Here is a 14,119-nt window from a genome sequence, read left to right as displayed (position 1 = left end):
AATTAGATCCCTCAATAATAATCGAGTATAGGTGCCTGTATATGTTCACAAATTAAATTTTATATTAAAAAATACTACTCTTTCTTTTTAATACATTTATCTAATTTAAAATTTAAAAATATTTATTCATTTTTAATATTAATTAAAATAACATTAATTATTTGATGTATTTTTTTTAACCAAATATAGAGAAACTCAAATTCGCGACCTCTTAGATAAGTATGAAGAGATTATATCATTTGAATTATAATTTATTGGCTTAATTATTTGTTGTATGGCAGACAAATTTTCGGTAAGTATATTTTTTTTAGTAGAAAATCTTTTAATTTGTGCTTATAAAGTTATTATATATTGCTGAATGAGCCAATGGGGCTCTTCATTGGAAATTAAACTTATTGGTTTTCTTATTCATCATTTTTCCACTATCTACACATACATATACAGAAATAAATCGGTTTATATGCATTTACATTTATTTTAGTATGAAAAACTTGCTTAGCTTCCAGGAACAGCTAGCTGCAAATATGAATAAAAACATGTGAAACAATCATAAAAAAAAAGAAGAATATTTATCAGCATCATCATTGCTACTAGGAACACTAGAACATGTTAGTAATTTTTTAAAATTAGTAATTTATGTATCTTCAGCTATTGTTATATATTTTTAATTTAATTTAAATTTTTAATTTTTGAATTATCAACTCAGGCAGCGTGTTTTGCTATTATGATTAGAATTAAAGATTCAAATTTTATGAATTTTGTGAACAGTCATATTATTTCTGCAAGATTCCGAATTTTTAAAAATTAAAAAATAAATTATTTATAATTTATTATATTTAATTAAAATTATATTTTTAGATATTTTACATATAAATTGGATAATTTTCTAATTATAATTTAAAGTTTTAGTAATTAAAAAATAATGATAAATTTTATGTACTATATTTTAAATATTTAGATATAAAGTTTTATTTTATAAATAAAAAAATAAATTTAATTATTTTTTATTTTTGTTTAATTAATAATTATTTAAATATAATTTATATATTGATGAACAAATAGTATTTTTTTTAAAAATAATTTTATTTAATTAAATTTAATTTTTAATACTATTTTATACCCTAATGATATTATTAATTATCCCAAAATGAAACCCTAATTTACTAAATACTTCCCAAAACTCTAACCCTAACTAAATGACATACTAAACTCACCCCACCTCCTTATTTCCACTGCCGCCCTTGCTTGCACACAGCACACCCACACCTTGTTTTTCCCTTTCAGCAGCCGCCAAACCCCTCTCCATTTCCTTTTTCCTATACGTACACAAAACACACCGCAGAGAGGAAGGAGAGGGGGAAAAAGGGAAGGCGGCGTGGTGGGTGTTACTGTCACCATGGCCGACGCTACTGACAGAGAAGGGAAGAGATTCGAGAAGAAGAGAGAGCATTGACGGGAGAAGAAGACCGCGTAGCTCGCCACCGCCTCGCCACGGTCGCTGTTTCTACGCCATCGTGTCGCGAGCAGAGAGAAAGATAAGAGATCCGAGAGAAGGAGAGGAAGAGAAGCTGTGTTGCTTCCTCGCGCCAGTCACCACTGTTGTCGATGATGAAGCCCGTCGCCGCCATCCGTGCTTCTATCCCTGTCAGAACCGTACGCCGCCACTGGAAGGACCTTCATCCCTGTTGTTAACACGAACGAGAGAGAAGGAAGACCGAGGAGGGAAGGGGCTGTTCCCTTCATTGTCGAGCCACAGCCGCCACCGTCGAAGCTTTTGTCGCCGTCGTCATTGTCGGGCCACCATCGGAGGAGGTCTGTGCTGCTAGAGCTCAACGGAAGCCACTTGGAGTTGCTGTCACTCCTCCTGGTTCTGTTTGAATCGCGTCACCACATCTCTGGATGCCAAGAACGGCGTCATGGCCGCCGGCACCACCGCTTGAGCCGCTGCTTTTCAGTTCAGTGTTTCTCCTTAGTTGCGGTAAGCGTTTTCATTCCTGAAATCTCTTTGTTAACTGTTCTGTAATCTTAGCTAAGGTTTTGCAGCGTTAATTGTTATAAGATTGAGGTTCGATTATTATATATATTGTGATTAGAGCTGCTACGGTTGCTGCGAAAGTGGATTGGAATTGAGGTTGTGGCTGCCGAGGTTACAGACCAAGAAGAAGGGGTTTTGACGCGCTGTATAGCTTTCGGATTTCAACGAGTTGAGGTAGAAATTTTTCTTAAAATTTATTTTATATTACAGAGTTGTTATAAATAGATATTGATGTGAAAAATATATTTTGTGATTATGTTTGTCTTGTGGATGTGATTGTTTGCTGGATTGAATTACTAATTGCCTGAGTGATGTGCGATTGTTGATAAGAAATTGGTTTGCAAGGTTATTGAGTTGTTTATTATGAAAAATAATTTTTCTTGGTTTCGGAATTAATTTGATAATGAAGTTAATTTGATAATGTAAATGCATAGCCTTTGGAAATGATTTGAGATATGAAAATGAATTGATTTTGATTAGGAAACACTTTTCAGTTAGATGAACTTTTTCAAAGAACTCTTCTCAGAACATACACTTCAAGAACACTAGTTATCTCTCCTTGCCTTCACTATGAAGTAATTTTTCTATTTGTATCTTGCTTTTTCCACGGCAAGGGTTCAGCTCCTTGGTTCTTGAACCAGCTGGAAATTAGCCTTTCTCTCTTTCTTTCATTAGCCCAAAAAATCAGGGATTTTGACTTAGAACTAAGCCCCGTAGCAGACACAACAGCAGTAACATTTTTCTCTCTCATCAGCTTATCAGAATCCAAGCCATTAATCTTGTGCTTTGCCTCCAAGAAACAATCTAATTCATTGATTCACAGCAAGAAAAAACAGACACCACTTCCTTCATTTTTTTTCTGAAATGGTATATGTAGAAGAAGGTAGGTTTCAATCAAGCTATCAACATGCACGTAAATAGAAATAATCTACCTTTATCTTCTGATTATGCTAGAGGAGCCCTTTACTTTTGGCTTCATTGATTTGACCTTTTCTTCAAGAAACTTCTTCCCTTTTTCTTCTTTGTGTATTGTCTAAAAGACAAAGCTTGCGATCAGAAACTCTCTTTTTCTTGTAGGATGTGAATCCTAGCATAGCCATCTTTTCATGCGTGGGTGAGAGAAAAGAAGAACGAGAACAGAGAGTTGGTTCAGTGGAGAAGGAATTAGTTCAGATGCAAATGAACTTTAGTTACTTGGTTAGCCACTAAGTTAGATAAAGAATGGACTTAGATCACCTAATGGGATTGCTTATGAATATGGACTCACTTCATCAAATTTGAGGCCTTTGTGATTAGGCTTTCTCTTTCTTTCTTCTTTGATGAAATGAGTAGGAAGGATGAAGCTCTCTTTCTTGTGTTTTGTTGCTGACCGGAGCAATAAGAGAGAGTGAAGACATCAATCTTGTATGAGAAGTTTGGTAGGATTAATTTGGGCTTGGATTTTCTTCTTTTAGTTCTTAGCCCATTTGGTTTCTTTGCTTAGTTACTTTGGGCTTTGTTGGTTAGATATTCATTAATAAACTGGTTTTTGTTTCCTTCCAATTGGGGTGCTGATTCTTTGATTTATGACCTGCAACACTTAACCAAACATATTTAAAACTAATTAATTACCCAATAAAATAATGTTTGTTATCATCAATTAAGTTAGTTAATTTCTTAACTCAACAAAGATGATGTCGAAATTTTTATAAAAATAAAAAAGCTTCATTTGAAGTAATTAATTAAAAAAAGGAGAATTTACGCTTGAGAAAAAGTGGTTTGTGAGCTTGAAATGATTTGAAAAATGAGAATTTTAAAGTTATGACTGAGATTGATTGATTTTGGTTTCCAAGTAAAGAGATTTGAGAAAAAGTGACTTATGGCTTGAATGATGATTGATTTGATATGAATTGTTAATGAAGTGCGGAAATGATGATGAATAAATGAATATGTGACTTTTGCACTTCTTTTATCTGAGATACGAGTTTCCCTGAGTAAAGTACCGTGGCTTGCTACCACGTATTTCAGGTTGAGACTCGATACTCTATTGACCCTATGACATAAGGATGACCGGGCACGTATAAATTTCCGAGAATATATATATATATATATATATATATATATATGAGAAAATGCTATGCATAGACTCATGGGAATGCGCGTCGGGGGACAGTCTAAAGGTTTAGCAAATCGGACTTGTCAGGTTGGCTTGATAACCGACATATGAGACTCATCAGCCATAGGAAAGGCATTCATCATATGCATTTATGTGACATTGTTTGGGTGTGCATATTGTATTTGGTTTGCCTATATGAATAATTCTGTCTAATTGCTAATTGCTCTACTTAATGTAACTGTTTGATTGTGCTTGAACATCCCTACTTGTGTTTGTGACTAAAATTGGTTGGATTATAGTAAATTGGACATTGATTGAGCTGTTTAGACCTGAAGCCATGTTTGGTTTGTGTTGTGGTTTAATAAAGTATGAAATATCAAGTTGGTTCAACATAGACTTAATGAACCCATATTTGGAATATGTTGGTCATTCATATTGTTAGAAAACTTTTAAAATCTTTTTATCTAAAAAATCACTTTCTAATTTTTGGATAATTAACTAATTTTCTTTAAAATTCTTTTGAATTTTTTGTGGTTAAACCATTAGTTTTTAAAGGATTCATAAGACAACGATAATCACTGAGTTTGAAAATGATTTTCTTATTAAATATCTTCTTATGACATTTCTGAAAACTCTGTGGTGAGACCGTGTGGTTAGGCTCTCATCCCCTACAGCTTTATCTTTTCAGGAGACGGATGACGAGGCTTATGAAGAGTTTTATTGCGTTTTGTTTATTCGATGTTATTATTTTAGTTATTACTAGTATTTTTACCCGTAATAATATTACGAAATAAAATTTTTTTAAAATTACGGTCCACTTTGTTCTAATAGTATAGATTATGTATGACACAAAAGATTTATAAAATCAAACTATTTTTACAAAAAAAATTTGTAGGTTGACAAAAATCTCTGACTAAAAAGATCATGATCTCTATAGATAAAAAATCAAATAACAAAAATTTTAGTTATTATTTTTATATGAAAAAGTCTATTTTTTATTTGAATTATATTATTTTGTTAATTTTTTTTAGAATAAAAAAGTAAAAAAATAGAGAATAAGAGAAAAGAGAGAGAAATATAAAGATGAAAAATAAGAGTGAGAGTGAAAATTTGTTAATTTAAAAAAAAATATTTTAATTGTAATAAAAAAATATCAGATGACATATTTTGATTTGTCAAATTACTAATATAAAATATAAATTATATATAGAGTGAAAATGGTAGAGAAAAATAGAAAATTGAGAGAGATAGATGAGAGAATTTAGGAAAGGAGTTTATTAATTTTGGAGAAAATATTTTTTCTCAATTTTAATAAGAGAGTGTCATGTGACACACTTGATTATTAAATTAGATTGTAATATATGATACATAATATAGGTATATTTTAATTTCAATTTTAATATTTTAATTTCAATTTTAATGCAATTAAAGAATGTCATGTTTCACATTTTGATTGTCAAATTGGTAATTAGTCATTGATATTGATAATGATATCTAAAATAGATAGAGTGGTTGAATGAATGAGAGAGATAGAGAAAGGAAACAGGAGGAGGGAAGAACTCTTTAATTTTGAAGAGAAAAATTTGATTTCAATTGCAATGAGGGAGTGACATGTGGCATATTTTGGTTATAAAATTAGTATATAGAAGAAAATAATTCTCCTTAATTTTGGAGAAAAATATTTAATTTCAATTATAATGAGAGAGTGACATGTGGCACATTTTGGTTGTAAAATTAGTAAGGAGTAGAGGAGAATTTCTTAATTTTGGAGGGAAATATTTGATTCCAATTGCAATGAGAAAGTGACATGTGGCATATTTTTGTTGTAAAATTAGAAATATATAATATATTTATTTATCCCTCGCCATTACTTTTATATTTCGTAAGAGGGATAAAAATTGTATGTTTTGTATGTATATTATATTCATAGGTTATTTATGTAAGAACTTATATATATATATATATTTGTTTTCAAGATAAAATATTTTCCGACCTTTCAAAGAAAACAACACTATGGATTCAAGTCAAAGCTTCTATTTTATTATTAAGTATATGAAGTCGTCGTAAGACTTCTTTCTATTAGAGTGGCATAGCCGAAAGCATGACATTCTGATAGTGAGGTTGTTACAATTTCTATCAGAAAATAATCAACTGACAATACAATTAATAAATAAATTTTTTTAATAATTATAATAATACTCTAACTAATTTTTATATTAACAAATTAGATTACAAATAGAATAAAAATTGGAATCAAATAACATGACAAACGAGTATTAATGACTCAACGTGGTTTTACCTAATTTTAATCCTAAATCTATCGAATCATCCATTTCTTCTTTCTCCCATTCCTTCTTTTCTTCGGATCTTCTTCAATTAATAAACTAAAAAATCGTGTTTTCATACGCCTAGTATACGCAAATAAGTAAAATCAATTTGGATTAGTCGAATGATTAGCTCACTCGTCTAATCCGCTTAAATAAGTATGTCAAAAATTCGAATCCTACCTTATATACGCAGTAATCTATTAGCCAATAACAGCAAACCTTTAATTTTTTTTCAATCATTTCAAGTTATTCGACCGTACGAGGAGAGAAAGAGTTTGTAATAGATATTATTTTCTTCTTCGACATTGTCATCAAAGACAAACAACACATATACATACATTATATCAATCATCAAAACAAGAAAAAGTATCTAAAATATCAAGAAAAACATGACAATTCACACATATAATCAAAGACCTAATCAACATATCATAATGCCTATTGCTCCCATTTTTTTTCTCTCATTAAATTATTTTTTTTTTTACAGACCTTTAAATAAAATTCAAACCTACTACAAATTAATTTTTAGTTTGTTGAATTAAAAGATACCATAAAAAAAATATTCACATAAAAATGATACTTTCAAAAATACCAAAAAAGTTTTTTTTTATGTTCTTTGAATTTTTAATTTCTAATATTTTATTTATTTATTTTATTTTTAATATTTTATTTATTGGTTTAAATTTTAATCATAATATTTTAATATATATTTAATTTTATCTCTAATATTGCCACATGTCACCATTTATATCAATGGACAAAATTAAAACATAGTTAAAATATTTCAAATAAAATTAAAAGTATTTAAAATATTGTGGATAAAATAACAAATAAAGTGTTAGGATAACATTCAATATAAACGATTAGAATAAAAAGCTTACTTATCCTTTAAATTTATTTTGTTTTAACTTTTCAGACTATTTTTTACACGTTTTTTAAATAAAAAATAGAATAAAATATTATTTTAATTTCTAATATTTAGATTAAATTTTAGTTTAATTTCTAATTTTTCAAAAATTTTATTTTATTCTCAAAATTTAATCAGATTTAATATTGTTCTACTATTAAATTTAACACAAATAATTAATATATTAAAAATACAATAAAATTTCCATTTTATTGACATCTTTTGGCCGGTAGCACCATATATATGCATCTTTGCCATATTTACCATCATTATATCAGAAGATAAAGCAATGAAATAATAATTAATGGAATAACTGGGAATAATTAATGGGTGTTGTTTCGTTTGTGGTGTTCCTTTGTCTTTGTATATGAGGCAATTTCAGAGTAATCGGTATTCTTAGGTATGCAAATATTTGTTGTATTTCTTCTTTTCTCTCCGGTCAAAATTTATTTATTTATTGGTCATATATACATGGACTTTAAGAAGGCAATAGAGTTGGCAGTTTGGGATGGTTGCATCACTATTTGTGGACCACAGTACTACATCATGTATTAAACATTTTTGTTTTGAAACACACAAATTAAAATGGAGAAAAAGTAACATTTTCATTCTCTCCTATAAAGTAAGTCGTAATGAAAGAAAAGATAAAAGTATCAAATTACAAAAATATCCATTAAATTAGATTATGCAATACATACTTGAAAAAACTCTAATAATTTAGTCCAGTCATATATATGGTGTTTAGGTTGTTAATTTTTGTTATTCTCGTTCTATATCTCTTTTCTAAGAGAAGTTAGAAAAGTTATATATATATATATATATATATATATATATATATATGTTTTGAATTTTACCCAAATTTTAAATTTTTTATTATCATTTCATGGTGTAATATATATAAAAATTTAATTTTGATATCCTATCAAAACAAAGCAGTTTTATACGTGCATCTAATCAATAATGTTACATAAAAAATAATTATTACTTTTATTAATTATGAAAATAGTCATCTAAAAAGATGAATGTAATTGCATGGAACAGTATAAAATATTTTACACTTTAAACTCTTTGTATAAATAATGTCATGTCAACATTTAAAGATAACGAAAACAAATAACTAATAATTTTTAAAATCGGATTCAAACAAAAGAAAAATAGTATAGGTAGACAATAGAAAAAAAAAAAGATAGAAACTTAAAAATTAGAAATTTACACTGGTAGTTGAGCCAAAGATATATGTTACAGTTACTTAAGAATGAGAACCATATATAAGTCAAATAAACCTGTTATATAGAATCTTGCGTACGGTATTAATGTGTGGTTGCTCTTATTAGCTAATTTTATGCTCGTGCCTATTTGATTTGTGATGATTTATCATCACTATATAAAGCCATTCTCCCTACACAATCTCTTCATGAATATTTTGAATTGCACTTAATATATGTATTAAAATTTGTTATTATAATATTTCCACAACCAAATAGCTTTACCAGCCATGAGTCAATCAACAACGTCAGAATTTCTGTTTGGTAGGTCTTCTTCAACAAGTGCATGCCCCAAATCCAAAGAAGAAGGAGAAAAGATGCAAACGATGGAAGAAGTTTTTCACATGAACAAAGGAGTGGGTGAAACTAGCTATGCCATGAACTCAGATGTTCAGGTTAATTACCTTTAACTTTCATGATTGGACCCATAATTGATTTTTTACTTTTTTTTTAACTAAAATTAGAAAAAATCGAATCTGCGATTTTTTAAATGAGTATGAAGAGACTATACCACCATTTGAATTATAACTTGTTGACGTACTTTTCTCATCCTTGGTTATTAGTTTTCTTTTTCTTTCATTTTTCCCTCCTACCTTATTTCTCATAATGTTGTCCCCTATGTATGCTACACATACATATATACATGCCACATGTATTTATTGCCATCATTGTTTGTATAATTTGGAAACAGGATATGTTATTCAATTTTATTTTAAATTTGACAGGATATTATATCAGTATTTATGAAATTAAATGTTATAAATAGTAATTTGATATTAATTTTAAATTTTATACAAGATAATAACATTTAGTTAATTTTTTATCAAAATAAAACCGCTTCTATAAAGTGAAATTGATCTTGTTTCATCAATTATTTTCAATAAAAAATAAATTTTAAAACCGTTTTACTTCATGTATATATCAAATTTAAAACTTAAAAAACACTCCATTAAATTTACTCTAAGTATATCATTAATTCTCTCCTATGTAATCTATTGTTTGTTTACTTTAGGTATATATCATTTTCGTAATAATGATATATAGTACAATGACATTACACACAAATCAAATTCCTTAATTATTTGTATTTGGTCTCAAACAAATTAAAGATATTATATTACATACAATTGATGTGCAAGTCGTGTAGTGAGAAATTAAATGTTATTAATTACTTGAAATTAAATTTTGTGTAGAACAATATTATCTCAGTGGGAAAAGAAGCAACAAAGAAACGCATAGTGCAAGCATTATGTTCATCAAATAATTGGCCAGTGAGTATGGCCATTGCTGACTTGGGTTGCTCCTCTGGACCCAATGCCTTAAGGGTAATTTCGGAAATAACTGATGCTATTTATGCCACGTCACGCTTGTTGGATCGACCTGCACCTGAATTGATGGTTCATTTGAATGATCTCTTTGGCAATGACTTCAACACCATATTTGCATCATTGCCATCTTTCTATAAGAAGATGAAGCAACAAAATAATACTAATAATAATCATAACAACAAAAATAATAACAATAATGGGTCCAATTGTTTTGTTTGTGGTGTTCCTGGCTCTTTCTATGGAAGGCTTTTCCCAAGCAATAGCATTCACTTTGTGCACTCTTCTTCAAGTCTCCATTGGCTTTCTCAGGTATGCAAATATATATATTTTTATTTATTTTTTCTTTTAATTTATAACTTGCAAATTATATATGTTTTGTCTGATATATTTTCTTTATGATAAAATATATTGTTTGTCCTTGAAGTTTGTTAAAATTTTTAAAAATATTTCTAAATTTTATTTTATTTTAATTTTGTTCCTAAAATTTTTTATTTACATCAAATATACCCTGACAGCTAAATTTTTCAAAAAGTTTAGGATCAATCAAATAATAATACATGACAACTATGTTTGATTTGATTGTGTTTTGAAGGTTGCTCTTGTAAAATTGTTGCTGAATTAATCTTAAATTTTTTAAAAAATTTGCAGTTAAAGATATATTTGATACAATTCAAAAAATTTTAGGATAAAATTAAAAAAATTATTTAAAAATATTTTTAAAATTTTACGAAGAAAAAATATAATTTACTCTTTTCATAAGAATTTTATGAGGTCATCCAATTAAATTCATTCATTTAGATGAATTTTTAAACTAAATTTAAAACTCAGTTACTTTTATCAATGTGTTAATTAACCATATATGAAAAATCAAATTCAACTAAAAAAATACTAAAAAAAAAATATAGCATATTTTGATTACTTCTTTTTTTATGGGGCCTTATCTTGTGGGTTTTCTGCACAATGAATGTGTGGCTATCAAACTGCCGCAGTATGTCCTTATATTATTATTTGAATCATGAATCAAATGTGATATAATTTATTATAAACATGTGGATTGGAATACCTTATTCCGTTATTAACTATCCATATCTAAAGATATTGTTATATTTATTTCATGAAATATCTTTCTTCAAAACCTATATTATTAGGTAAATAATTATATATTTAATAATGTGTATTTTAATATATACATAACATTATTATTCACGATTCTAAATATTTAGAAAAGGACAGTCTCTTTATTATTCTTTATTTAATTAATAACTAACTAATTACTAAATCCTTTGATATATATCAATTGGATACTAAGTTTCTTAAATATTATTATTAGAGGGAGATTTCTTTTTAACTATATATATTATTCACTTCTTGCTCATAAGACATCTAAACATTCTTCATTTTAGTTAAATGAGTGAGCAATGTTACTTTATTTTATTCAATACCCACTTTAACGTGCGTTTTGTATAAAAGTTTAGTGCATGTGTCTTTGACATTATTATTGCATCATTTCTAGTGATTCAATTAATGGGGAATTTGTGAGGAACAATAATATTCGCAGAAATATTACTAGACAATGATATATCAAATTGTATCATTATCATTATCCTGATCTTCGTCATCATTATCATTATTTTTATTTTGTGTCATTGAGTGGTATGAATAATATATTAATTAGTCTCAACTTAAATAATGTTGTTAAAGGATAACACAGTAATAATTTAGATAGTCCCAATCAAAATAATAAAATAAAAAAATCTTCTATAAGAAAAAAATCTTATATCCTATATTATTTAAGTTGTAATGTTAATAGTTTGACAAATAAAAAAAAAAAGAGAAAAATAATAAAAACTGAGAGAAAAAAAATTGATTCTTCTCATTTTGATAATTTTTAATGAATAAAAAATAAAAAATAATAAAAAATAAAAAATCATATATACTCCTATTATAATTAATTATCATTAATATTAACTAATAATAATGTTAGGTAAAAGAACTTGTCTTATTTAATATTTATTAATTGTCGTAACAATTAATGAATGTTATGACTATTTTTAGTTGATTTTTTTTGATTATTAAACATTTTCGTAAAAAAATAATCTACATAACACTCACCTCAAAATTAATTATATAGGGTCAACGACTTGGTCCAGAACAATTGGCTCCATATATATATTAGTATTAATTGATACATTTCTGGTTCTTCTTCATTTAAGTAATAAACAATAGTAGCAATTTTTTCTAGCATCTTGATAGAAAATTTTCTTTAATAAAACACCACAGTACGTAATACATACAGAATGTGATTTGGTCCCAAACAGCAGTGAGCACCAAAAAATTTGAAAATCAACATAATTGGCCTGCAAAAATTAGGTCCCATTTTGTTATAACGTACAAGGACACAAATTTATATATACGAAGACAAATTAAACCTAGAAAGATGAGGGGGCATTTTCATTTCTGGACTATTTTTCTAATACATAAGTCAATGAAAAGACTTTTATACCGAATTATAGAATCAGCTTAACCAGACATATAAAGGAAATGAGGGGGAGTATTGGATTTTTTATTCATTTAAAAATATTGTCTAAATTTTTCATTAAAAGAAAAGCAGTAGTGATCATTGGATAACTATATATTAATGTACCTTATTACAATAAATATACGGTGAAAATTCAAGTGCACTTAAATTAATTTCATGTGAAGTTGATAGATTTAATTAAATTGTTATTTAACGACTCTTAACTATTAACTTCACATAAAATTACTGTATTTGAATTACCACCTAAATAAATATTAGCTTTAACTTTTTTTTTTGTGTTATTGAAGATATGACAATTAGACAAAATAATTAATTAATTATTGTTATTATATTAATGATGAAGGTGTAATAATTAATTGATGCAGGTTCCTGGTGACATATTAGAAGGCAGGGCTTTGAACAAGGGGAAGTTATACATATCAAAGAGCAGTCCACAAAGTGTTTTAAATGCTTATTCCATGCAATTCAAGAAGGATTTCTTAAATTTCATGGAAATAAGATCTCAAGAGATGGTAGCTGGTGGGTGCATGGTGTTGTCCTTCCTTGGTAGAAACTCATTGGACCCAGCTGAACCCCATGCTTGTTATCAATGGGAACTCTTGGCACAAGTCCTCATGGCCATGGTTTCTGAGGTACATACACGTTTTTAGTACCTTCAACAACATGCATTCATACTGTTTAGTTTGCAATTTGCACAACTATATATATGGTTGTCATATTTAAAGAAAAAAAAATTTAGTGGTAAATTTAAAACAAAATTAATTTTAATATACTCACATTCACATTGTAAAGAGTTTTACATCATTCAATCAAATTTATGTGTTTAGATGATTTTTTAAGTAATAAAAAGATATAACAATTAATTATTTTTACGGACGTGATAATACATATGTTGACAGGGTCTAGTTGAAGAGGAAAAGGTGGACTCATTTGATGCTCCATACTATGCTCCATGCATGGAGGAAATAAAATGGGTGCTTCAAAAGGAAGGATCATTCATATTAGAAAGCTGTGAAGCCTATGAAATTGATTGGGATGGTGGAGTTGAATTTCATAGTGACTCTTTTAAAGTGCTATCATGTGGAGAGAGAGTATCAAGGACCATTAGGGCAGTGGTTGAATCCATGCTTGAATCCCATTTTGGGAGTCACATAATGGATGAACTTTTTCTTAGGTATAGTGAGCTTGTGGAGCATCATTTGTCTAATAATAGGACCAAATACATCAATTTGGTCCTTTCACTTGTCAAGAAAGGATGGTAAGAAATAACAGCACATATATAATACACTCTTACAAATCTAATTCTAGCTTTCTATTAGAATTTTTTTATTAGTGACGATTTTTTTAACGAATTTTCGTAAATTAGCAATAAATATTATTATTAGTGATAGAATTTTTGACGAATAATCGATGATAAAAGCGACGTTGCTAATAGTTAGTGACAATATTTTATATCTGTCACTAAATAATAATCAAAGTTAGCGACAAAATATTTTATCATATCTTTTTTTAACTCGGTTTCGAAAAACAAAATTTTTTAAGATGATAGCGACGATAAATTTAATCCATTAATAACTACATACAATTATTTTATTTCAAATTTTGCGAAGGATGAATTAATCA

The 14,119-nt window shown here is 27.9% G+C and overlaps 1 protein-coding gene across 4 annotated transcripts; it reads left to right on the top strand.

The window, feature by feature from the left end:
• Positions 1-1,195: 1,195 nt before the first annotated feature.
• Positions 1,196-13,784, top strand: LOC130935602 (probable jasmonic acid carboxyl methyltransferase 2). Of its 4 annotated transcripts, XM_057865421.1 has the most exons (6): positions 1,196-1,978; positions 2,094-2,209; positions 8,898-9,024; positions 9,823-10,266; positions 12,862-13,128; positions 13,396-13,784. In XM_057865421.1, exons 3-6 carry the CDS (start codon positions 8,947-8,949, stop codon positions 13,756-13,758), a joined length of 1,152 nt encoding a protein of 383 aa, XP_057721404.1. In that variant the 5' UTR covers positions 1,196-1,978; positions 2,094-2,209; positions 8,898-8,946; the 3' UTR covers positions 13,759-13,784. The 4 variants fall into 4 exon arrangements, 1 of the variants encoding a protein (XP_057721404.1); XR_009067924.1 differs by lacking the exons at positions 8,898-9,024; positions 9,823-10,266; positions 12,862-13,128; positions 13,396-13,784 and adding an exon at positions 4,819-5,982 and having other exon boundaries at positions 1,204-1,978; XR_009067926.1 differs by lacking the exons at positions 8,898-9,024; positions 9,823-10,266; positions 12,862-13,128; positions 13,396-13,784 and adding an exon at positions 4,805-5,982 and having other exon boundaries at positions 1,204-1,978.
• The last annotated feature ends 335 nt before the right edge of the window (positions 13,785-14,119 follow it).

The sequence above is a fragment of the Arachis stenosperma genome, chromosome 6, assembly GCF_014773155.1.
Source record: "Arachis stenosperma cultivar V10309 chromosome 6, arast.V10309.gnm1.PFL2, whole genome shotgun sequence".
Classification (NCBI taxonomy): domain Eukaryota; kingdom Viridiplantae; phylum Streptophyta; class Magnoliopsida; order Fabales; family Fabaceae; genus Arachis; species Arachis stenosperma.
Note: the sequence above shows the minus strand (reverse complement) of the source record. Positions and strands in the feature narration are given on the sequence as shown.